Here is a 25,620-nt window from a genome sequence, read left to right as displayed (position 1 = left end):
CCTTTAGCTGGGCTTACTCCTCTACAGACTCGTCACCCCTTCCCAGGCTTTGCAAGGGGCGTCCTGCTCTTTTGCAGAGATTTCTTCCCGGAGGCCCAGCTCCAAACTCAATAGTCTTTCCCCTCCTTGTGCCAGGGGGTTTCTGCACCCCCTTTCCTGGTAGACCAGTAGGGGAACCCAGACTCAGCCTCTGCTCTGGTTTCCAGTTCAGAGACCCTATTATGAGCAACTAAGGTCCATTCCCTCAGACTCCTTTTGCTTCCCTAGACTTTTTTCCTCTCTTGGCCTTCCTTCGAGCGCCTCCCACAGCCCCTCTATGGGCTTACTATACATCTGCCTATCTTTTTAGGCCTTTTTTTCTACTCTTTGGCAACCACCTACAATCTCTACCTACAACCTCCTCTTTGTCTGGGTTTCTTCCCTTTGTGCTCACTACCCAGCTCCTCCCCAACAGAGCTTCATCCTCAGTTGGGCCTGGCCCACCCACCAGGTGCAACCCGGTACACTAATTGCTCTCTGTTGCCAGTTAACTATTTCATTAACTCTGAGGGGGAACATGCTCCATCACAGCCTCCCACTATCAAGTATCTTGTCCATGTGTAAGTATCTATACAAAGAAATCAAGTCACCTCTCACTTAGAGATGGACAAAAGTCAGGGCAGTCCACATGGAGGGGCTACCCCAGACCCATGAATCCTGTAACCTGGTCATAAGACTTTCAGGCTGTCCAAGCAGGAAGTCTGGAAGCCTTGGTCTGGCTGAGCTGCCCTGAAGCCAGGGCTTCTAGACTCCCCACTGCATAGCAGGGCCCTATGAGTCCTGACTCCAGACAGGGTTCCTGAAGGAGGCCCATACAGAGAAATTTAGGGCCCTAGTATATCATGTTTGTTCCTCCCCCACCCACCCACCGACCCCCATTTCACTTTATTTACACACACATTGCAAACATTTTAAGGGTGCCATGAGCTTGGTGCCCTGGAACAATTGACGACCCTTTCCCTGTCTCTCATCAGCCCTGCCCGGGGCTGGCTTGGTCCCTGCCATGGAGCTAGGAGCCTATAGGGAATATCAGGGCTGCTAGACTCCCAGTCCACAGGAGGAAGCTTGGTAACCTGGGGTCCCTGGGCCAGTACCAAGGAAGTCCTGATGGCAGGGCTTCCCCAGAGCTATGGACCCTGAAACTCAGACTGCTAGCCATGCACAAGGAAACCAGGCAAGCTGTATTAGGTTTGACAAAAGATTTTCCCCCCTCGAACAGGCATTATCAACAAACTTAGTTTTGTTGAAAAATTTCTGACCAGGCCTAATCTCAACATTCTCTCTGATAAACTGAATAACTTCAGCTCCTTAAGCCTCACATTGTAAGGTTTTGTTTTTCAGTCTATGGATAATTTTTGTAGCCCTCCTTTGAACTCGCTTCAGTATTTCCACATCCCTCTTGAGCTGTGGACACCAGAACTGGACACAGTCTTCTAGTTGTGATCTTACCACTGCTGTGTACAGAGGCAAGATCACTTCCCTCTTGATATTCCCCTTTTCATACATCTAAGGATCGCATTAGCCCTTTTTTGCCACAGCATTGCGCTGAGAGCTCACATTAAAGCGACTATGTACCATGACCCTTAAATCTTTCTCTGGCTCCCAAGGCAGCGTTTCCCCTCCTGGCTCCTGCATTCTTTGTTCCCACGTGTCTACCTTGCACTTGGCTGTATTCAAACTCATTTTGCTGGATTGTAACCATTTAAGCAGGTGATTTTAGATCACTTTCTAACAGTGACCTGTCCTCATCATTTACTACCCCATCACTCTTTGTCTCATCTGCAAACTTTACCAGCAAAGATTTTATATCACTGTCTAGATAGCTGATAAAAATATTGAATAGGATCAGATCCTGGGGGGACCCTGTTAGAAACAGCCTCACTCACTGATGTCTCCCCATTAACAACAACATTTTGAGATCTGGCAGAGAGCCAATTTTTAATCCATCTAATGTGTTCCCTGTTAGTTTCATATAGTGCAAGTTTGTAAACAAAATGTAATTTTTAATCAAAATTCCTACTGAAAGAAATCTACATCAGATGTGCTTTTCACCATTTATGCCTATTTCTTCCCTTTGCAGCTTCACTCAGCTTTCACAGTGTAACAAGGCCAGTCAGCTTCACCTTTGTTTCTAACTACTTTGAATATCAGGGATGATACAGAAACTCAGGTGGCTTTCTAGGTGAGTGTGTTGCTTGCCTTGCCACATAAATTAGACTAATTAAAACAGCCACTGATATACACAACTGCAAATTGTATCCAAGTTGTGTAAAAGACATGGTTGACCCAGTTGCTTGTCAGAGGTCCCACATCCATCCAGCTTATGATTTCTATGTAGTCACTGATACTGGTCTGATGACCTATGGTAATCATATTGTAGTTCCAGTCACTGAAGGACAATATATCAGAAAGAATAAACCAGCATCTCACAAACTATTATAAGCAAGCCCAAATGCCAGTGTGGTTGCATGGCCTCGAGCAAGACCTAAAACACAAGGGGGAATCATGAGAGCCTTCCAGATAGCAAGCACTAAGCGTCGGTGAAGAACAGGGACATACCCATCTCTAGTTATTAACTGTTTCTCCAGGTTTGTAGAAATCCTGTTCCTCACTTGTCCCACATGTCAACAGGTCATAGAAAAGATAGAGTATTCGCTAGCCAAGGTAGTCAAAATAAAATCTAAACTCTCAAATTCAGCTCTTTCTTCCAGGCCAGCTTTATTAATAAACAGAATATGCAAATGTCTTAAAATAACAACAACACTGAGTAACAAAGGCCCATCCTCCTTTCCACAAGCTGGGAAGAGACAGACCACATCCTAGGTAGCCTTTCCTAGCCATTCCTCAAACCACATACTAGAGTCCCATGAAAGACCTTTCCTTATCTTAGAATTTTTCCTCATCCCTCATTTCCCTGAGACTAAGCTGGCAGCCTCCCAGCAAGGCCGCCCAGAGGCGGGGTGCAAAAGGGTCACTTTGCCCCAGGCCTCTCCTTTGAGAAGAACCCAGACTGGCTTGTGGAGTTGCTGCACCACTCAGGTTTGGCCTGGCTGCTCCTCTGTCACAATGGAGGGATGGCTGGGCCAAATTTGAGTGAATGGTGCTGTGATCCTGCATGCCAAGTAGCAACGCCCAGAGCTGGAAGCTGGCATAGCTCTGCAAGACAGGAGCTGCCGCTGTGGGGTGAATGCAGGGCAGACTCACTCTGGAGCTCCCTATCTCTCAGACCTCCCCTCAGTAGTAATTGTTTTGGAATGGTGGAGGAACTCCATTTCAGGTTTTGCCCATGGCCCAGAAAAGTCTCTGTGCCTCCATGGCTTCCAGCATATGATGCTTGGTTAACTGACTCATCACCATCATGTGCTCTCTCTGGAAACTGCAACTCCAGCAAGGGCTGTAACAGACATACTGGGTTCTGTGCATGTGCCCCACAAGGTACAGATTTCCCCCCCCTCACATTTTGGCATTCTCAAAGACATAGTAACTAACCTTGGGGTATAGTTTGTTAGCACTGAATGCCAAACTTGTGGGCTACAAAGTGATTTCAAGCATATTTCCCATTCCCCCTCCCTCAGAACAGAAAGGGATGGTGGAGAGAACAATAGAGATGGCTACAATAAAAAAGAGCTGCCCTGAAGAAGCCCATCAGACACCAGGTTCGTAGAGCAGAACAACGCGGTCAATCTCTGAGATAAGTCTCATAGGCCTTGCTGAAAGAAGAAAGTACCCATGAGCCTCACCTCCTTTAACAGCCTGACTTGACTCAAGCTTAAACCAGCTGATTCAGTCACAATAAAAATGGATGAGGAAACCTATTAGACAACATCAGCTACTGCCACTGGATGTAGTTGCATCCCAAAATCATACCTGCTTGAGACCTACCTAGGTACTTCATAAAGAAGGAACACGCAGCATATGTGAAGAGAGTCCTATTATTGTTGAGAAGAATCTTAATATTATTGAAGAGGACTCTACACCTTTGGGGTTTGAAAATGCAAGTGAACGAATGGAACAAAACACAAAAGATGTCTAGATCTGGGTGAGTAGTGAAGTCAATGACTCATCTGCATCTATAATTTGTTGTTAAATATTAATTCTTGTTTTATACTACAAAAGGAGAAGAGGTGATATGAGGATACCTGCTGTGTTTTCTAACCTGTAGCTAGTTGCACTACACCAGGTCATTAGGAGGGTTGGCAAGTGTCTAAGTAGGAGCAGGGCTGGAGAAAGTAGAAGCTGTAAATTAAGTATGGATAGTACGGTTTCCCTTATTCTAATAAACATACTTGTTCAGTGTTAGGAAAAAAGTGATTCTGTCCTTAATTCTTTACCAGTTTCCCTTTATAAAAAGAAGCAAAACAGCCCATTAATTAACATCAAATTGCTTTCTAGTCCTAGGAATTGTGCACATGTAGTATTATGTAAACTTAAGGCACAGTTGTCTGGTTCTTTCAGATTTTGTTCTTGCTTCTGCAGGTGCTGAGAGATTCTGGACTCTCTCAACTACTAGGGTCTGGTTCTTACTCACTGCAGTGTGTGTGCCTCATTTGACACTGTAGCATTGCTGGGGGGGAAATCAAGACTGAACTGTGTTGGGTCTTCACAGTGAATGCTCTGAATCCCTAACTTACTATCACCAGTTAGTAAGTAAATAAGGACAAAGAATGTCTGAGGCTCAAGACCCAAAGAGCATCTCAGAAGCTGCCAATAGAGTATCATCTTTGTTTAACACAAGACTGTCTTTCTGTTAAATAAAACAGAGGTTTTAATGTGGAATAATGGGAAAATTGTGTGCAGCTTGATAGTGTGAAGTGTGCTGAATGTGAATGACAACCTTTCCGGTTGTAAATGGACATCCAGCCTGCTGGAACTGTTACTTATTATTAAACATAATTGTAGAGTTAGATTCACAATGCCACAGTGCAGGAACATCATGTATCTTATTTACAGACTTTTTTTATGGCTGTTTTAAACTTGGTCATCTTGAAATTTGAAATATTGTGACCACAGATGCAAATTTGTATCTAATGGCTGAAATGGAATAAGCCATTTTTTGGATCTCAAACTGGTGAAAAAATAGCATGTTCTTTATGTTTTGGTTGATTGTTTTGCTCTTTTCCAAATGCTTTTTTAAATTGATATAGCTCAGAAACAGAGTCATTTAAAAAAATGAAATTTTGCAGGTGCTTAGAGTTCAGTCTATGTCGTGGGAGATATAAAAGTTTACCTGGGACCCCTAACTACTGTAGTGCAGGCCAAAGATTAGGCAGAGTTCTGTGTACTCTGTCCTCACCACTTCCTGACGCATAGCTAGGGTGTCTGGTTTTGGGAGTTTATTTCATTTTTCAGAGTTTATTTTTAGCAATTTTTGAGTTTTATGTAGATGTCTAAAAATCAGGGGTTTTGGGGGCTTTTTGTATATACTGTAATGAGTAATCTTTTTGTAATGTTTCCCAGTGTGCTTTAACTGTGCTGTTTCAAACAGCACTATGTTAAAATGCACTAGGGAACCTTTAATGCACACCAGCAGGGTCTTCATGGACCAATTAATGTGCAACACATTAGTGCTTTTTAGAAAGTATATATGGAGATATACCTATCTCATAGAGGGAAGGGACCCTGAAAGGTCATTGAGCCTAGCCCCCTGCTTTCACTAGCAGGACCAAGTACTGATTTTGTCCCCGATCCCTAAGTGGCCCCCTCAAGGATTGAACTCACAACACTGGGTTTAGCAGGCTAATGCTCAAACCACTGAGCTATCCCTCCCCCAAAGTGCACTCCTATAGTCAGCATTACTGCACTGTGTAGACAATCCTTAAATAAAATTACCATTTCTGGTGTTTTTCAAGGATTTATTGGATAAACACTGGTTTCATTGGTTTTGGGGGGTTTGTTTTGTTTGTTTTGGGGTTTTTTTGTATCAGGATGTTTTATCAGTGTTGATACATTAAACCTAAAATCAGAGGCCCTACACTTACACCAGGAAAAATCCAAGGATTCTCCTACTCAGGGAATACCTTTGGTGCCAGCATAAGGTGCTTTAAGGGCCCTTTCCACTCTTCCAGCAACACAAAGGGGACTTAACGAGGGCTGTGAATCTGGCCATTTGCCTTTAATGTAGACTGGTGCCTATGCCTATATTTTAACATACTGAGCCCAGATTTTTAGAAATTTCAAGAACCATTCTGGTGGTTGCAGGTAGAAGTCACCAGCTTCTTGACATCTAAATGGTCATTTGTGCCCACAGTTAAAATGATTTGTTCAAAGAGATGTTGCAACTGCTTGCAGAAATTATGTACATAAAATTCTAAAAATCTGGGCTCCGATTTTAAAACACTAGAAGCACTATTGCATTTGTATACAAAGTATTTTAATTTTTTTAATGCATTTGCCATTTTTGTGTCTATGTGCCACCTAAAAAGTGTCTAATTTATCCAGTTTGCAAGTGTAATTGCATGTGGAAAGTACACAGGCTATTATGCATGTATTTGCACATCTAACCTTTTGCAAACCTAATGCCTGGACCTTAATTGCAAATGCATCTGGGCCCATTTTTTTAGAACTGTGCACACGTTTTAATGCTGAAACAGCACAGCAGTACATGCAATTACAGTGACTGAAAGTACAATTTAGATGTGCATTTTCTGAAAATTTGGGACAAGGTGTGCACCACTGCAGTGATTAGTTATCCCCCAGCCAAAGACATTATCATTTATATACATGTAAATATTTGAGAATCTTTATAACCCAATTTATACCAATAATTTAATGCTGAATCCCCAGAACAAAAAATTCCTCGTGATTTAAGCAAATCGTTATTGAACTATAAATTTAATTGAACATGCATTTTGTCACCTCATTTACTTCATAAGTACCTGACAGTATATGTTTAAAACTCCCATTGTTACATATTTATCAAGTAATCTGAGCTATTACAGATGTGTATATTTGTATAGACTCTTCAATGTGTCCATACTTAGGGTATGTCTACACTACGAGGGTATTTCGATTTCACTTAAATCGAATATGTGGAATCGATATTGCAAAGTCGAACTTGTGTGTCCACACTAAGGACAGTAATTCGACTTTGTGAGTCCACACTAACGGGGAAAGCGTCGACATTGGAAGCGGTGCACTGTGGGCAGCTATCCCACAGTTCCCGCAGTCCCCGCTGCCCATTGGAATTCTGGGTCGAGCCGCCAATGCCTTCTGGGTAAAAAAAAAGGGTCGAGGGTGCTTTTGGGTAATTGTCGTCATCCGTCTGTCACTACCGCCCTCCCTCCCTCCCTGAAAGCGCCGGCGGGAAATCAGTTCGCGCACTTTTCGGGTCAGTGACAGCGCGGACGCCACAGCACTGCGAGCATGGATCCCGCTGCGACCATCGCTGCAGTTGTGGCACTTGTCAACGCCTCACAGGTTATCATCCACCTTTCCCAGAGGCAGATGCAGATAAACCAGGCGAGGAGGCTACGCCACCGCGGTGAGGGCCTGAAGTCTGAGACTGGCACAGACCTCTCACAAAGCACGGGACCCAGCTCCGAGGACATCACGGTGACAATGGGTCATGTGGATGTTGTCGAAAGGCGATTCTGGGCACGGGAAACAAGCACGGACTGGTGGGACCGCATAGTGCTGCAGGTCTGGGACGAATCCCAGTGGCTGCGAAACTTTCGCATGCGGAAGGGGACTTTCATGGAACTTTGTGAGTTGCTGTCCCCTGCCCTGAAGTGCAATGACACCCAGATGCGAGCAGCCCTGACTGTCCAGAAGCGAGTGGCCATAGCCCTCTGGAAGCTTGCAACGCCGGACAGCTACCGGTCTGTCGCGAACCACTTTGGCGTGGGCAAATCTACCGTGGGGGTTGTTGTGATGCAAGTAGCCAACGCAATCGTCAAGGTACTGCTCTCAAAGGTAGTGACCCTGGGAAACGTGGAGGTCATCATAGATGGCTTCGCCGCGATGGGATTCCCAAACTGCGGTGGGGCTATAGATGGAACTCACATCCCTATCCTGGGACCGGACCACCAGGCCAGCCAGTACATCAACCGAAAGGGCTACTTTTCAATGGTGCTGCAAGCACTGGTGGACCACAGGGGACGTTTTACCAACATCAACGTTGGATGGCCGGGCAAGGTTCATGACGCTCGCGTCTTCAGGAACTGTGGTCTGTTTAGACGGCTGCAGGAAGGTATTTACTTCCCAGACCACAAAATAACTCTTGGGGATGTGGAGATGCCTACAGTGATCCTTGGGGACCCAGCCTACCTGCTAATGCCCTGGCTCATGAAGCCCTACACTGGCGCCCTGGACAGTGAAAAAGAACTCTTCAACTACCGGCTGAGCAAGTGCAGAATGGTGGTGGAGTGTGCTTTTGGACGTCTCAAGGGGAGATGGAGAAGCTTACTCACTCGCTGTGATCTCAGCGAAACCAATATCCCCATTGTTATAGCTGCTTGCTGTGTGCTCCACAATCTGTGTGAGAGCAAGGGGGAGACCTTTATGGCGGGGTGGGAGGTTGAGGCAAATAGCCTGGCATCTGATTACGCCCAGCCAGACAGCCGGGCGATTAGAAGAGCCCAGTGGGACGCGCTGTGCATCCGGGAGGCTTTGAAAGCCAGGTTCCACAGTGAGCAGGGTAACCAGTGACTTTTAAGTTTCTGTACAGAGAAGCTGAACCGGCCCCCGTTTCTTTACCCAGTTAAGGATGACTATCCTCTCCAGTTAGAGACCCCCTCCACCCCCTTCCAAAAAAATAAAATCAGTTTTACTTTTGTTATTGAACACCGTTGTCTTTAGTACTGTTTTCGTGGGAATCTTTGAAACCGGGGACGCAGACTGTGGTGGGGAGCGGGTGTAGTGTACTGATGCAAATGATCCTTCTAAACTCCAGGAATGACAGGATTCACAGTAGCGGACTGGTTGTTTCAACAGAGCCTGCCAGCCCTCCTGAGTGGGACTGCGTGTATGTGGGGGCTATGTGACTTTATGGCAGGGGGAGGAGGGTTACAGATCCCCTGCTGCGTGGCTCTGTGATCCAGGACAAGGACCGCTGCATACGATCTGTAACTGCCCTCCCCCGCCACAAAGTCACAGAGCAACTAACCCCCCCCACCCCCCACAGAACATGAAAACCACCTCCCAGACTGACCAGGGTAACTAGTCACTGCACTGTGTATGTGCCCTGCTGCTGGACCTGCCCCCGCCTCTGTAGCCTGCTAAAGGTGACTGTCCTGTCCAATTACCAAGCCCCTTCCCCCCCTGCAGACAGACTCTCCCTCAAAACAGCCTGACTGAAACAGTAATGAACACAAACGTATTTTTTATTAACAACCACACATGAAACTGGGGGGTGAAACTTGGACGGGGGCTTGGGTGAGGCGGCCAGGAAAGGACTTTTCAAATTTTGGGGAATGACAGCCTTCTGATGCTTGAGCAGTCTGCAGGGGTGGAGTGAGAGTTTTCACGGACTCTTCCGCCCCTCCTTCTTTGGACTTTGGGCGAGGGGGGTATGGGACTTGGTGGCGGGGGAGTGCGGTTACTGATAGACTGCAGCAGGGCTCTGTCCTCCTGCCTCCGTTCCTGCAGAACATCAACAAGGCGCCGGAGCGTGTCCGTTTGCTCCCTCAGAAGTCCAAGCAGCGTTTGAGTCGCCTGCTGGTCTTCCTGCCGCCACCTCTCCTCACGTTCCATGTGTGTCCGGTGCATTTGGGACAAATTCTCCCTCCACTGGTTCTGCTGTGCTGCCTGGGCTCGGGAGCAGCCCATTAGTTCTGAGAACATGTCCTCTCGCGTCGTCTTCTTCCTCCGCCTAATGTGCGCTAGCCTCTAGGAGTGTGATGCCAGGCTGGGTTGGGAGACAGTTGCAGATGTGGCTGTGGGAATGAGGAAAAGGCAGTGAATTCCTCCGAAAGATAAATGTAGTTGTGAATCAAGAACATAGTCTTTCTCTGTGAACAAGACCATGAACCACACCTATCACATGCGCACTGAGGACAAGGTCGAATTTTCGAACCTCGCCTTCAGTGCCTGGGCTTTTGCACTGCCGATCTGGGAACCGGGGCAGGACACGGTACTCTCTGTAGCAGGCAAACATGGTAAGCCGTAGACTTGTGGCAGATTAAAACATTAGGAGTACCACTGGCCTCCTTTCACATTGAAAGCACTGCCAGTCTGTGCTGCCAGCAATCGGCCAAGCAGGAACTCTGGCCCTGTCCCACCCCCTCGCGGATGTGCCAGGGAAAGATCCCTGGATGCTGGCCCTCTCCCGCCCCCACCGCGTGGCTGTAAACCAGCGGTCACAGTTCTGTAAAGGAACTTGTTGCAAGCAGTCCCAATACTAACAGTCCCCTACCTAATTCAAAGCAGGTTGTCATGAGCGACATTACCCTCATGAGGATCCCGGACACCGAGATCCAAAGGATGCTTCGAGAAAGCCTGCAGAGACCGGGGAACCTATGCCGCCATGCTATGCAAGGCAATGATACCGGAGTGCCTGCTTGTCTCCTGGCGCGGGAACGTCTCGTACTTCGGAGGACCAAGTAAAGCCGCTCTCCCCAGGAACCTGATGAACAGGCTTTCCCATTACTTGCAGGAGAGCTTTGTGGAGATGTCCGTGGAGGACTACTGCTCTATCCCCGGACATATAGACAGGATTTTCATCTAGCTGCAGTAGCAGGGACTAAAGAGTGGAGCAGCTTGGGCAGCACAATCATGCACAACCGGACACTGTTTGATTTTTTAAAAATAGTTGTTACTGATTACTTAAGCGCCCAGGGGGAAGAAATCATGAATCACAGATTGTTATTAGTCTTAATATTCAAGTTTTGTAAAAAATAAAGGTTTATATGTTTAAAGCACTTACCGCTTGATCCTTCCCCTGAATCTGTGTCCGGGTTACATGCTGGGGAGGGTTGGTAGGGGATCTCTGTAAGGGTGATGAAGAGCTCCTGGCTGTCGGGGAAATCAGCTTGGTAAGCGCTGTCGACTGCCTCGTCCTCCTCATCTCCTTCCTCATCTTCCCCGTCCGCTAACATGTCCGAGGAACCGGCCGTGGACAATATCCCATCCTCAGAGTCCACGGTCAGTGGTGGGGTAGTGGTGGCGGCCGCACCAAGGATGGAATGCAGTGCCTCGTAGAAACGGGATGTGTGGGGCTGGGATCCGGAGCGTCCGTTTGCCTGTTTGGTCTTCTGGTAGCCTTGTCTCAGCTCCTTGATTTTCACGCGGCACTGCGTTGCATCCCGGCTGTATCCTCTCTCTGCCATGGCTTTAGAGATCTTCTCATAGATCTTTGCGTTCCGTCTTTTGGAGCGCAGCTCGGAAAGCACGGACTCATCGCCCCACACAGCGATGAGATCCAAGACTTCCCGATCAGTCCATGCTGGGGCCCTCTTTCTATTCTGGGATTGCACGGCCATCTCGGCTGGAGAGCTCTGCATCGTTGCCACTGCTGCTGAGCTCGCCACACTGTCCAAACAGGAAATGAGATTCAAACTGCCCAGACAGGAAAAGGAATTCAAATTTTCCCGGGCCTTTTCCTGTGTGGCTGGTCAGAGCATCCGAGCTCGGACTGCTGTCCAGAGCGTCAACAGAGTGGTGCACTGTGGGATAGCTCCCGGAGCTATTACCGTCGATTTCCATCCACACCAAGCCTAATTCGATATGGCCATGTCGAATTTAGCGCTACTCCCCTCGTTGGGGAGGAGTACAGAAGTCGAATTTAAGAGCCCTCTATGTCGAACTAAATAGCCTCGTGGTGTGGACGGGTGCAGGGTTAATTCGATTTAACGGTGCTAAATTCGACATAAACGCCTATTGTAGACCAGGCCTTAGTGATTTTTTAAAACTCTTTCTTTTTCTTACTTGAGCTCATTTTACACTGTGAAGGGTGAATGCTGTCTTCAGTCTGTGGCAGACTCCCAAATTCTCCAGGGCAGCATATGGCTCTTAGTGACCTGGGGCAACTATTCTATGATAACAGTATCTCAGATCATTTTTTTCTTGATGGATCCTTTACTGAAGAGTCTGTAGTGATTTTATCTATCAAGTCAGAGCAGGTGACATGAATGCACAAGTCTGTATGCTAACTTTCCTTATGAAAAGCTTTTGTACTGCAGTAATTCAGTTGCCTGCAGTCATAGCATCATGGGCTTTGATCCTGTCCTAAGTAGGCCTGTATTTGGAAGGGAAATGTCCAAGGGCTATCTATGTATTGCAGTAACTGTTACTGGTGACTAAATGGAATCAAAGCCCAGAATGATGTTCAGCGTGTGCTGTTGAAAGCTGCTGCCTTTCACTACAGGGTCAGTTGCATTTCAGTGGAACCTACCTAATGGATATAATTTGTGAAGCATATGTGAAGCAATCCTTCAAGATTAAAAGTGCTAGAGAGATGTAAACGATTGTAATTGGCTGAACTGCCAGTGCCTGACTGGACTGACCTTGAGCAGGGTCCTATGGATTAAGAGCTGCCACCTGGAGATTATCTCACAGGAAAAAGATCGGTGCATCACAAAATGGTGATGTTCATGTCCCAGTAATGTAGCATCAAAATGTCTGAGTCTGAAATGTCTCAATGACATTTTGATTGGATTCTGTTTGGGGTTGGGGGCAGCAAGCATAGTTCATTGGGGCTGGGAAAATGTTAACCCTTTTGAAAACTAATTATGTACATGAAGTTGTACGTATGGTACATATAATGAATGGTACACAGGTTCACCTAGCAAAGGGAGGAGTGGTGAGAGTGGCAGTGTGAACTATGTGTCTGAGCTGGCAGATGGATTCCAGAGACCAGGAATGGAATAGGGAAAACCCAGCCTCATTCCACCCATCTGTACAGTCCCAGGTATAATTAGACATAACTAAGGTAACAGTAAAAAGAATGAGGAGTTCTTGTGGCACCTTAGAGACTAACAAATGTATTTGGGCATAAGCTTTTGTGGGATAAAACCCACTTCATCAGATGCATACAGTGGAAAATACAGTAGGAAGATAGATAGATAGATATACACAGAGAACATGAAAAAATGGGTGTTGCCATACCAACTCTAATGAGACTAATCAATTAAGGTGGGCTATTATCCGCAGGAGAAAAAAACTTTTGTAGTGATAATCAGGATGGCCCATTTCAAACAGTTGACAAGAAGGTGTGAGTAACAGTAGGGGAAAAATTAGCACGGGGAAATAGTTTTTACTTTGTGTAATGACCCATCCACTCCCAGTCTTTATTCAAGCCTAATTTAATGGTGTCCAATTTGCAAATTAATTCCAGTTCTGCAGTTCTAGTTGGAGTCTGGTTTTGAATTTTTTGTTGTTGGAGAATTGCAACTTTTAGGTCTGTAATTGAGTGACCAGGGAGGTTGAAGTGTTCGCCGACTGGTTTTTGAATGTTATAATTCTTGACGTCTGATTTGTGTCCATTTATTCTTTTGCATAGAGACTGTCCGATTTGGCCAATGTACATGGCAGAGGGGCATTGCTGGCAAATGATGGCATATATCACATTGGTAGATGTGCAGGTGAACGAGCCCCTGATGGTGTGGCTAATGTGATTAGGTCCTATGATGGCGTCCCTTGAATAGATATGTGGACAGAGTTGGCAATGTCACCAAATTTGTCCATCTGTCTCTGGGCCTGAGAAAAAGGCACAGGTACCACCCATCTGTCAGTCCTCAGGCCTGGGGTGGGGGCACAGCTCCCCTGTCAGTCCTCAAGCCTGGGGGAGGGGGGCACAACTCCCTTGTCTCTGTCCTTGGAGGGGAACACAGGTCCCCTGTCTGTCTGAGAGTCCCCAGGCCTGGGGGGGGGGGTCATAACTCCCCTGTCCGTCCTCAGGGGGGGGGGGGGGGCACAACTCCCCTGTCTGTCCTTTGGGGGGGGGCACGGCTCCCCTGCCTGTCTCTCCCGGGCCGCCCCGCCCCCAGCGGGGGCGGGCCCGGAAGCGGCGTGGCCGGCCTGGCAGCGTAGTTCCTGTGGCCGGGGAGGGGGTGACATGCAGAGCAGGCAGCGGTGGCCCCGCGAGCAGCTGGAGCCGGAGGAGCAGGGAGCGGAGGCGGCGGGGGGCCAGGCCCGGGGGGCCCCCACCATGGAGATCGAGAAAGAGTTCCACCGGCTCGACCAGGCCGCCAGCTGGGCCCTCATCTACCAGGTGAGGGGCTGGGCCGGCTTCCCCAGCGCCGGCGGGGAGCTCTGCCGCCTCCCTTCCCCGGGCCCCGGCTGGGGGGGAGCCGTGGCCCCCTGACCGCCCCTCTGGCCTGGGGCCCCGGCTGGGGGGCGGGAGCTGCGGCCCCCTGACCGCCCCTCCGGCCCGGGGCCCCGGCTTGGGGGGGACGGGAGCTGTGGCCCCCTGACCGTCCGTGAGGCCCGGGGCCCCGACTGCGGGGGAGGAGGGGAGCGCTGTTCCCTTCATAGCCTCTGGCTCTGGGCCCTGGTGGGGGAACTCTGTCCTCCAGCTCCGTCATTTATTTGCCCCACTACCGTCCTGCTCAGGGCTCTGTGGGGACCTCCGCCCCCTTCTCCCCCTGTGCACGTCTGCCCCCCCTCCCCGCTACTTTCTCAGGCTCTTGTGGAGGGGAAGCTCTGCGCCCGGTGTAGGGCTCTGGGGAACGAGCTCTACTCCCCCCACCCCGTCCTGCTCGGAAGTTTCCTTCCCGTGTCATGGGTCTCTAAGGGGAGTGCTGCAATCTTCTTCCCCCGCAAGTAGCCAGCCCGTTGTAGAGGGCCCTGTGGGAGGGCGGTCCCTCCCTTTTCTTCCAGGTTCTTTCCAAAACCAACCTCCATATATGACTCCTGGGTGACGGTCCTTAGTTCTGCCCCTTCCCACACCCTTGCACAGCCTTCTGCACTTTCTGGAAGGAAACTTGTCCTTCTCCGCCTCACCCAAAACCCACACCCTATTGCAAGGCTCTTGGGGAATGGTGTGCCCCCAACCAGTCCTCTGTATAAAGCCCCGAGGTGAGCTTTTCTGCCCTCTTTCATTGATATATCTCTACAGTACAGCTCCCTGCATGGGGCCCTGGAGGGGGAACTTAGTGATGCATATATTTCCCCCCACAATGCACAGAATAGAGAACTGATACCCTTATAATCCCTCCCCTCTCCGATCTCAGGGTGGATGGGGGAAGGAGTTTGTGGTACATGTTTTCTCAACCATCCTTGTACCATCACCACCCCGCCCCACCTAAGGAGAGGCAATAAATTCCCTTCTCTGCCTTTTAACCTCTTCTTAAGCCCTGAGGGGTATGAAGTCATATACTCACACACCAGCCCACTTTCCTAGTGGGGTGATGGCGGGGTGGCTGTTGCATGTATGTGGCTTTTGAATCATTTTAATAATATAAAGGCTGTAAAATTGGTTAGGTATAGATTTGTGTATAACTGTGTGGTATGTCCAGGGTAGAGGTTATTTGTCAATAATGGTATTTATATAAAATATCTTTAAATTGTTTTGCTATTATATTTACCCAGAAATATTTCAATTTCATAGTGGGAGACTTTAGAAAAAAGATACATATGTTATTTCACTGGTAGTGTGGTGGGTTTTGAGTGTGCAGTCCTAATTTACATTGCCTGTATTTTTAACAAGCTCCCTGGACAGTATATCCCCAAAATAAACAGGATGTGAGAGAGGATAAGGAACACTTACAGCTAGGTTGATAAACTCAAGCTCCTAATATGTTGAGATCAGGTGGCATTATTATAAAGTAACAAAGTTTTTGCTGTTAATGTATCTTGCTGTCTAGTTTCTCCACAAAGGCGATGTTGTGTGTGATTGGGTTATCTCTTCCCAAGCCTCTATTTTCTTTCTTTCTTTTTTTTTTTTTTAAGCTGATGTTTTGTAAGATCTTTTAATGGGTGTTTGACAGTGTTTTAGTTCATATGCTGCCAAGTTGCTATGATCTACAGAATGGATCAATATGTGAAATCGGGCTCCTCTGCCCATTCACTCTGAACTTCTCTCACCATAGAGTTTTACAGAAGTGGCATAATTGAGTTTGTTTCACATCTACAATATGCAGAGTGCAGAAAAATCTTTAATGGAACATTTTGAGCTCCTACGGGAAAGATGTTTGCTTCACAAAATTAGAGATGAAGAGTGAAAACACCCAGTTCTGGGTTCACTTCTGGGAAGATCTACTACTGGTCTGAGTATTTTGCTTCCTGCAGCATTCCAAACTTGATGTCTGTTGAAAGTCATGTGAATCTGTGACATTAGGTTTTTTTCTAACCTGTTCTTGAAACATTTGATGTGTCACAGACCCAGTGCTCAGGAAATAACTTTGACTAATGTATTACAAAGTTGGTCTAATGTTAGGGTTGTGAATTATGACAGCAGAAATATAGAAATTCAGTTGTGGCTGCTGCGTCACTTTTAACTTGTGTCATCAAACTGAAGTTCTTACCCAATAGGTAATATAGGATTATGCTGCAACAGCCACTGTATTTGCAAGCAGTTACTAGATTTGGGCTGTAGAAACAGCCTTGAAAAGGATGCTCTGGATGTTCATAGTTTTTAAGTTGAGCTCTTTTAGTTACTAGCTTGTATTGAATTTGAGTTGGCAGTGATCAGAAGAGACAATCTGATTGCCATTTGACTTTTGTGAAATGAGTTAGTGGTGGGTCATGTTCTAGTTCCTGTGCATGTGTCACTGAAGAACACTAACTGGCACCTTTTGCTGGCTGTCTTAACAGGTCCATTGAATTTAAGTATCAGGTCAGAGTAGCAGCATGTTGGCTGGGCAACATGGGGATGTTTGTACAACAAATGTCAGTTGTATCCCTTGTGAAGGGTAAATAGAGAATTCACTCTCCGGGGTTGACAGCTGTGAGTCTGTCACCCCTCACCAACACTCCAGCAGTGTGTGTGGTCCACTGACCTCAGTTATTTGGGGCTTAGGTATGTGTGACAGAGTGCTAGCTGTAGCACTCTGGTCACTGTCTCCAGTTGCATCTGCAGCCTTCTGTATGCTGTAGCAACTTTAACCTGTTTCCATGGGAGTTACGGACACCAGGTGGTAATGGCTGGGCTAATGAGGTAATTACTTTAGTAATAGGAATTATATATAATTAATTGGTGGAACAGGAAGTAAAGAGGAAGCTCAGATGGTGAGCTAGGTGGAAGAGACAAGTGATGTGAAAGGCTCCTCCTGTTGTACACCTGTGCTACTCCTGTCCTGTTTTGCAAACAGTCAATTAAAGGTACACATGGTAGAAGAATAACTGTGTGTTTGTGGCTGAGGAACCACAAAACCAGGCTAGGCAGGGGTCCTCACTAGATAGCTCAAGAAGCAGCCTGTGATGGTATGTATGTGCTGCAGAGACTACCATAGTTTTTGTTAGTGTTCTCTACTCTGATATGGATGAAGGCTGGATGTCGTCTGACTCTTTTTGCCTATCGTCTGCCTTTGGTACCATTGGCCATGAGTTAGTGGGGATATGACTGCAGACCCCAGTAGGAGCAGAAAGCGATTTTTTTAGTAGCTCTCCTCCTTTCTTACTGAGATATCCTGGAGTGTAGTCATGAGCAATGGCTCTTTTGCTGAGACAGCAGTCTTGTGGGGTTTCACCAGTTGCAATTTGTCATTCTCTCCTGTTTTAATGTCACTAAGGGGGTGTTAGAGGGATAAGTAAAAAGCGTTTCAGTATCCCTTAACAGTCAGCTTTACACTTGGATTCCATCTCACCTGGCCAGTGTGGTTCAATAACTTGCTCTAACGTAGTCTAGCGAGGTTCAATTCACCCCTGAAACACTGAGATGATATTTGGAGGCTGAGCAATGTAACTGGAAGAAAACAAGGACATTTCAGGTCAATTTAATACAGTTTTCTTTGTAACCTAAGTCTCTTTTTGGGGCCCAAGTTGCTTCTGGGTGTCCAAATATCAACAGTAGCCATGTTTTTCTAACCTAATTTGGATGGGAGAATGCACATCTTTCTTTCACATGTGGACTTTCATGACAGTCAAAGTATGGACTGTAGCAGAATGGATTACTTTAATGGGTTGTCAATGCAACTTTCCTGTGTATAGCATCCTTCATGCAAAGATTAATGCATTGTGGTGAGACATGTGTATGTAGCTTTGCCAATCTGGAGGGATACTGTTACATTTTTCCTGATATTCTTCCTCCGGTTTAACAGGTCATTAGCCTTATCAGAAGTTTCCAGTGTCTCTAAGTGGTATCAAGCTAACTACTAAATGTCCAGGAGGAGGGTGTAGACCATGTCACTTCATATTGCCCTGAATGAAGCTTAACAGCAATTAACAAACAGACTCATTTGCTCATATTCTTGGACATAGGTGCCTGATCAGGTTGCATTTAGTATAGGGGAGGGATAATGAATGCTACAAGGAGCTCAAAGCAGTAGCGGACATGGCTAGCTTGGATCACTCTCATTGTAGGTGTGGGAATAGCCATTTGACCCCTGTCTTATGTGCTGATGAAGCTAAGTGGGAATCTGTCATCTTCTGCGGGATCAGGAGATCTTTGGTCATTGGTGCCATGTGACTACTAAAACTCAGGCACCTTTTTATTGGGAAAGGAGGGGGCTACACTCAGCTGAGAGAATATAACCATTGCGAAGGAACAAAAATAAACCACAAGAAGACAATCTTTCTGAAATGAAGTACTTCGGTATTGTGTGAACATTACAAAACATGATGAGATAATCGGCCCAGCGTTGAGTACTTAGTGGAGCTACTTTGGTTCACCATAAATGATTGCTCAAAAATGGGAAAACATTTGTAAAACACTCTTTTTCTTGACCAACACTTTAACCAATTCTGTTTGCCACAAAAACTGTAGAGCATGAGATGTTTTGTCTTTGGCATCCTTCCAAGGAAAAGGGCCCAATCTCATTCTATGCCAGTGTCATAAGAAAAACCTCTTGCTTAGAAAATACTTGAATAAAGTGAGAAGCCATTCTAGACCAGTTACAATGATGTAAGTATGCCTTGCACCGCGCATACAAATATGGTCCTCTACATGAAAAATAGCAAGCTCAAGAAAGAGCTAGGGACAAGGGTAAACAGTAAATTTAAATATGAGCTTTGCAATATGAGACTGTGGCAAAGGTATGCATTTAGAAAATAAGTGGTGTATGGATGGGTGAATGACATGTTCAGTACATAAATATCTTCAAAAGGATCAATAGGAATGAAGAGAATTCACCCTCTGAAGATATCCCAACAAGGAGCAAAAGCCTGAAGCTAAGCAAAGTTTAGGTTTGCCATTGAGGAAGGGAGTATGGTGTGTAAAGGGGACACTCAGCCATAACAGTAAATGGACAGTGAAACATCACAGTTCTCCAAGAAAATAGACAAGATAAGATTTTAGTGAGCTTGCTGCAAGGAGTAGTCCTTCAAAATGCAGGGTGACTTTTTGTAGGCCCCAATATATAACTCTATCAGCTATGTCTAAGGAAATACTCAAATATTGGCAGGTTTGCCCACTACAAGATAAATGTTACTCCCACTAAAATAAACATATAATAAAGAAGCAAAAAAGGCAAAAAGCCTAATGTCTTTCCATTGCAGTTCACTTTTAAAAGGGGCACCACCTGCTTGAACTCTAACAAATAGAAAAAAAGAGTTAAAATTAGTTTCAGGTACGATATCTGCCCCTGAATCCCTATGCTACTTTTTATGGTTTTACAGTCACACTTCCATGATTTCTTATTTACATTCTTTTCTTTCTCCCTTTGCTGTAAGAGACTGGTTATAAAGGGGAGACAGTGAAATTGACTGCACACAACCTGCTCTCAAATGCAGAAAGAGAAATATTTTCCTTAATCCTTCATTAATAGGAATCCTAGGTGTGTGTTGTATCAATGGTAGATCAAAAGTTTTTGGACCAATTACTTTCTTAATTGACAGTGTACCTTTTAAAATATGCTGCTTAGGCTTTAAAACCTTTAACCTACCTAGTTTTAAGCCCTGTAGGCAACTAAACTGAAGTTTGTGACTTAAATAAAAGGTTTCATTTTCCATCTTAAGACCCAGCTTGCACATGAAACTAACATGAATTATAAATCAAAGTTGTCTTGTCCCGGAGGTTGGGTGCAACTGGGGGCTTCTAGTCCTTGGCACTTCAGTTGAGAAACTGTTGCTTCTTTCTAGGTGGCTACTCTAACTGGGAGTGTCAGTTCTGACTTTTGTATGAATGTTGATTTGGTGTATAATAGTGGGTATGATTTGGAATAGTAGTTGCAATCCAGTATCTGAATTTACAAGTTGTTACTGTCCAAGTGTTGCAAAATGCTTTTATATGTTGGACTCCGTATAAATCAAACCAGGCTTGGGTATTTGTAACGGACTGGACGACCGGGGATGGTCACTCGATAATTGTCCTGTTCTGTTCATTCTCTCTGAAGCATCTGGCACTGGCTGCTGTCAAAAGACCGGATACTAGGCTAGATGGACTGTTGGTCTGACCTAGTATGACCGTTCTTATGTACAAGTAAAATGTCATTTTCATGGTGGGGTGAGAGCATGGCCCAGAGGATAGGGGGCACAGGGTTGAAAGTTGGGAAACCTGAGTTCTGTCACCAGTTTTACCACTAAATTCGTGTCCTTTGGCAAGTAAATTAACAGCCATACCTCCTGTTTTTTCCACTTGTAAAATGGAATTATACTCAGTAACTAGATATCCATGGTGAAACTGATTTATAAAGCACCTGTGATTTGAGACCTAATTACTGTTGTGTGGGAAGGAAAGAAACAACTCTTCAGTAAGATCTTGATCCTGCTCCCATTGATGTCAGTGGGAGTTTGGCCATGGATTTCAATGGGAACAGAACTGTATCCTAAGTTTGCCAAGAAAACATGAACATTTACTACTCATGCCAGAAAAATACTAGCAAGACAGTAATAATGCCATAGGCATAATCTGCAAGTGAGTGGCATATCAGGTACTTACAAATAGTAATCATGAGCCCTAACACCATTCTGTTATAATGCTGAGCTGCTATAATAGTGGGAGTTATACATCATACAGGGATTTTCTCCTTTGACCATTATCTCTTGCTTTACAACTGAGTTTTCTTCTCTCAGAACAGAGGCCTTTTTGTCTGTCAGAGGAATAGCCTTTCTGTACTGAGGGAAAGTGTTTGAGAATGTGGACTGAGTAGGAGGCTACATCTTATTAAAATTGAGACTGATAAACATTGGCACATGACTGTTATTTTTAAAAGCATTTTTGAAAAATAATTTGAATGGCTAGTTGAAATGTCCCTGGGTTGGTTTTAATACCAACGTTTTACTTTATGTTGCTAATTTTAAAAGGACTATTTTTTGGTATATTAAATCACAGGAAAGGGATTACTGTAAGCTGACACTTATAAAAAAAGCAAACATGTACGGTGATTGTCCGAAGACTTTTGGTATCTCTAAACATTTTAAATGTGCATATTTATATAATTATAAATGTAAAACTTCATTATTTTCAAAATAAAACTGTTGGCACATGTTGATGTAATAGTTGTTGAGAATTGCAGTGTACTAACACCTGTCATGGGAAAGCAGATGCTCAGCAATTACCCTAAATGTTTGCAGTTCTTAGGGGAAAAAATCACCAGGATTGGAAGATAAAACCAGTTCTCTCATCTGTAAGTGAAGCTTGAGAAGAAATTCAGGAAAAAATCTCCTTTTTTTTTGTTTTTTTTGTTTTGTTTTTTAAATTAAACCACCAACCTGTTGAAATTCAGCTTGACCACTGTCGCCCTCGATTAGTTTGTCATGTGTATACAAGTGTCTGTTAAGTTCTGTGCTTCACTTCAAGTTCAAGGACTGTTTTGTATGATTGTGGTTTAATAAGGAAAAAGTACCCAGTTCTTCGACAGCTGGGGAAGATGAAAAATAATATCCTTTCTGCTCTCTTCTGTAGGTGTAGAGGATGTCCATGATTTATTGAAAAGCCTTTCTGCAAGAAGTCTGAAACAATCTTTGTACAAGGCAAGCTATGAAAATATTGGTTTCAGTGGAACTAGAGGACCACTTTTCAAGTGGGCTTAATATACTTATTCTTGTCATTGGCAAAGTAACAGGTTTTACACATTCCATGACATTAGTCTTAGACAGCTAAGTACACATTCTCTTTCAACAACAGCATTCTACACTAACTATGAAATCTTAAACTGCAAGGGTTAAATTTGTGAGACACAAGGAACAGGCCTTTCATGATGGCTGGCCCAACACTGTGGATCTCCCTTCTGGAGTGTGATCAGAGATCTTGCCACTTTAAATTTCGCTTTTCTCTAGGGCTGTCGATTAATCACAGTTAACTCACGCGATTAACTCAAAATTAATCAAGGTTAAAAAAAAATAGTCACGATTAATTGCACTGTTAAACAATAGAAAACCAATTGAAATTCACCTCATAGAAATACCGAAATGCAATTTCTTTATCGTGAAAGTGCAACTTTAAAATGTAGATTTTTGTTTGTTTGTTACATAACTGCATTCAAAAAGAAAACAATTTAAAACTTTAGAGCCTACAAATCCACTCAGTCCTACTTCTTGTTCAGCCAATCACTCAGACAGGCAAGTTTGTTTACATTTACGGGAGATAAGGCTGCCGGCTTCTTACTTGCGGTGTCATCTGAAAGTGAGAACAGGCATTGGCATGGCACTTTTGTAGCTGGCATTCCAAGGTATTTACATGCCAGATATGCTAAACATTCATATGCCCCTTCATGCTTTGGCCACCATTCCAGAGGACATGCTTCTATGCTGATGATACTCATAAAAAAAATAATGCATTAATTACATTTTGACTGAACTCCTTAGGGGAAAATAGTATGTCTCCTGCTCTGTTTTACCCACATTCTGCCATATATTTCATGTTATAGCAGTCTCGGATGATGACCCAGCACATGTTCGTTTTAAGAACACTTTCACAGCAGATTTGACAAAATTCAAAGAAGGTACTAGTGTAAGATTTCTAAAGATAGCTACAGCACTCAACCCAAGGTTTAAGAATCTGAAGTGTCTTCCAAAATCTGAGAGGGATGAGGTGTGGAGCATGCTTTCAGAAGTCTTAAAAGAGCAACACTCCACTGTGGAAACTACAGAACCCAAACCACCAATAAAAGAAAATCAACCTTTTGTTGGTGGCAGCTGACTCAGATGATGAAAGTGAATGTGCATCAGTCAGTCTGCACTGCTTTGGAGAAGCAAAATGGTTATGTTCATCTATGTTTTTAATTACTAAATGTGAAACACCTAAAATTCTGCTTGACGTGCTACTTTGAGGTATAGTTTTGTAGGCAGAGCATGAGATGAAGTATCTCTGACTTTGATAAAACATAATTTTAGACTTCTATACCATGCATAATTTTAAATCAGTGACATTATCGTGCTTACTTGTGTATTTTTTTTCTTAAAGTATTTTAATTTTCCTTCCTTCTCTCTCTCTCTCACACTCACCCCCACCCACCAAAGCTACACAAAGTCAGTCAGGCATAGATAATAGAACTTTGCAGCAAAGTTGAACTTGTCAGAAATCCAAACATAGTAAGTAATATAGATAGGAGAGGAGACCGTGCATAAAGTAGCTAACGACCGAACTAGTTTGTATGCCACTTACTATTTTCAATCTTTGCTATTGAACGTCATAATGTATAGTGGCTGAAAACACAGAGAGAAGTAAGATTTCATACAGTGCACACAGCAAATGAAAACTACTAAATAGCTAACTTGCTCAGTGGTGAAGGATTCCACACCATAATGAACTACCTAGTTCAGATTTTAAAAAGAGAAATCCGAGATTCAAAAATTTTGAGGGCTAGGATAACCTCACAGTCCTATCTCTCTTGACATCTAAAGATCTTTGACTCTACTAAAAATTAATTTTGACAGATGAGAGTTTGGCAATCTGTTCTTTGTCACATTTAAAATGAGAAGTGCAGAAAGCATTCTGACAGACACCACATTTTCAACTAACTGGACTGTGTAGTAAGATCAATATAGATTAATATGTTGTCCAATAAATCATTAAGTTCACAGGAGTATTTGGTTTTCTAAACTATGGGAGATACTTCATGAAAACTAAATTATAAAGCAGTATTGGTAAGATTAACCTAATGCTAAGAAATGGGATCATAGAATTGGATGCAGTTGACTTTGAGCATATGCCAGGAAAGCAGGGAAATTCAAGAATATGAGAGCTAACTTAAAAGAAGGTTCTTTGTACAGGCATGACAGATCTTAACATGTTGAGAAGGAGAATGGGAGAAGATAGTGAAAGATCTGTTTGGACAGCATATTGCAAGATCTTCCAAACGAAGTTTTTAAATTAGAGGCCTTTTTGTTTTAACTTTGGGGAAGTTAGTTCCATCTTCCACCTCATACAAGCTGATGTGCTAAAATATCAAATGTTGACCAAATTATTTCCATGAGTAGTTATTGCCCTTCCACTCATGAGTAGTGAGGTGGTAAAGGGCATCAGAGTTTGTGGAAAAGTTAACAGAACCTCTGAGCTGGCTGTGATTGATCACTTTTTTAATATCTGAAAAAATGAATGGATTTTAACTCTCAAAAAATAGTGCCATGACAAATTGTCATTGCTCCTGACTGTTCTGTGTCTCATGTGGAGGTTCGTGTGAGTACATTTCCACCTTAACCAGTGGCTTATGGCCTCTTCACCAACTACCTATCATCTGTTCCTATCCACTCTGTTATGGTAAACCAAATGCTATCTTAACCTTTTAAGAGTAGTCTTTTGAAATTACTGGTTTAAGGCATATATATGTTCAGTTTCCAAAGAGTTAATCCTTTGAATGGAAAAACTGTTAGATACAAGTTCTTATATGTAGCTGGACAGACTTATTTTGGGGACGGAGAGGAGAAATGGGTTAAGAGCTGGATTTAATGAAAACTTAACCTGGTTTAGATGAATCTATTGTGGCTTTTTCTGGGTAAGTACTGTTAATAATATTTCAGTATTTACATTAATGAAGCTTATTTCAGAGACTGTCATGCTTGCAGACTAAGGTTGTATTCCTCCTCTCTGGAACATTTGGGCATCATCTTGTCTCTTCATGGTTGCTTCCTGCTTTAATAGGAGAGCCAGGCAGTAAGGTAGCTCTTTATTTTCTTTTTTTCCCATTTCCATTTTTCCTTCAAGAGATAGTGCTATGGAAAACAGTAAGCAGCATGCTCTGCGCAGCAACCGTCTCCTCCCTTCCATAGCAGTATCTTTGTTTTCCTTCTGTGCATACAACTGCAACTCCCACCATCTGAAGCTATAGCTGACTCAGCTGTTGATTCTGGTGAATGCACTGCAAACACAAACCATGAGACAAAAGAAGAAAGGTATCTTCACTACAGGAGGGTAAAATGTTCAGTGAGGGTTAAGATCCCACCTCAAAGGATATTGATCTTGGGCATCAGTGAGTTAACCAGGGTTAAGCGTGTAGCTCAGTGTTTTTCCCTTGTGTAAGGAAATTTGAATCCTCTCACAATTTAAAAAAAAAAAAATGTTGGAAGGAAATTATGCCCTTGGTTTCACCACATAGCCCCAATAATGTTAGTGGAGCTGCACAGGTACAGTTAAGGGCAGAAAGAAAACTGTCAAATGTCTGGTAAACA

At 44.4% G+C, this 25,620-nt stretch overlaps 1 protein-coding gene across 2 annotated transcripts in view; it reads left to right on the top strand.

Annotated features, from left to right (window-relative positions):
- Positions 1 to 14,029: 14,029 nt before the first annotated feature.
- Positions 14,030 to 25,620, top strand: part of PTPN1 (protein tyrosine phosphatase non-receptor type 1) — a 61,914-nt gene continuing 50,323 nt past the window's right edge. Inside the window, exon 1 of one of the 2 annotated variants that reach the window (XM_065414797.1) lies at positions 14,030 to 14,185. In XM_065414797.1, coding sequence (XP_065270869.1) covers positions 14,030 to 14,185 — 156 coding nt within the window. The remainder of the gene's footprint in view (positions 14,186 to 25,620) is intronic. The other variant, XM_065414798.1, reaches the window with a different exon arrangement.

Source organism: Emys orbicularis, chromosome 12 (genome assembly GCF_028017835.1).
Source record: "Emys orbicularis isolate rEmyOrb1 chromosome 12, rEmyOrb1.hap1, whole genome shotgun sequence".
Classification (NCBI taxonomy): Eukaryota; Metazoa; Chordata; order Testudines; family Emydidae; genus Emys; species Emys orbicularis.
This window is presented reverse-complemented; position numbering and strand designations above follow the sequence as displayed.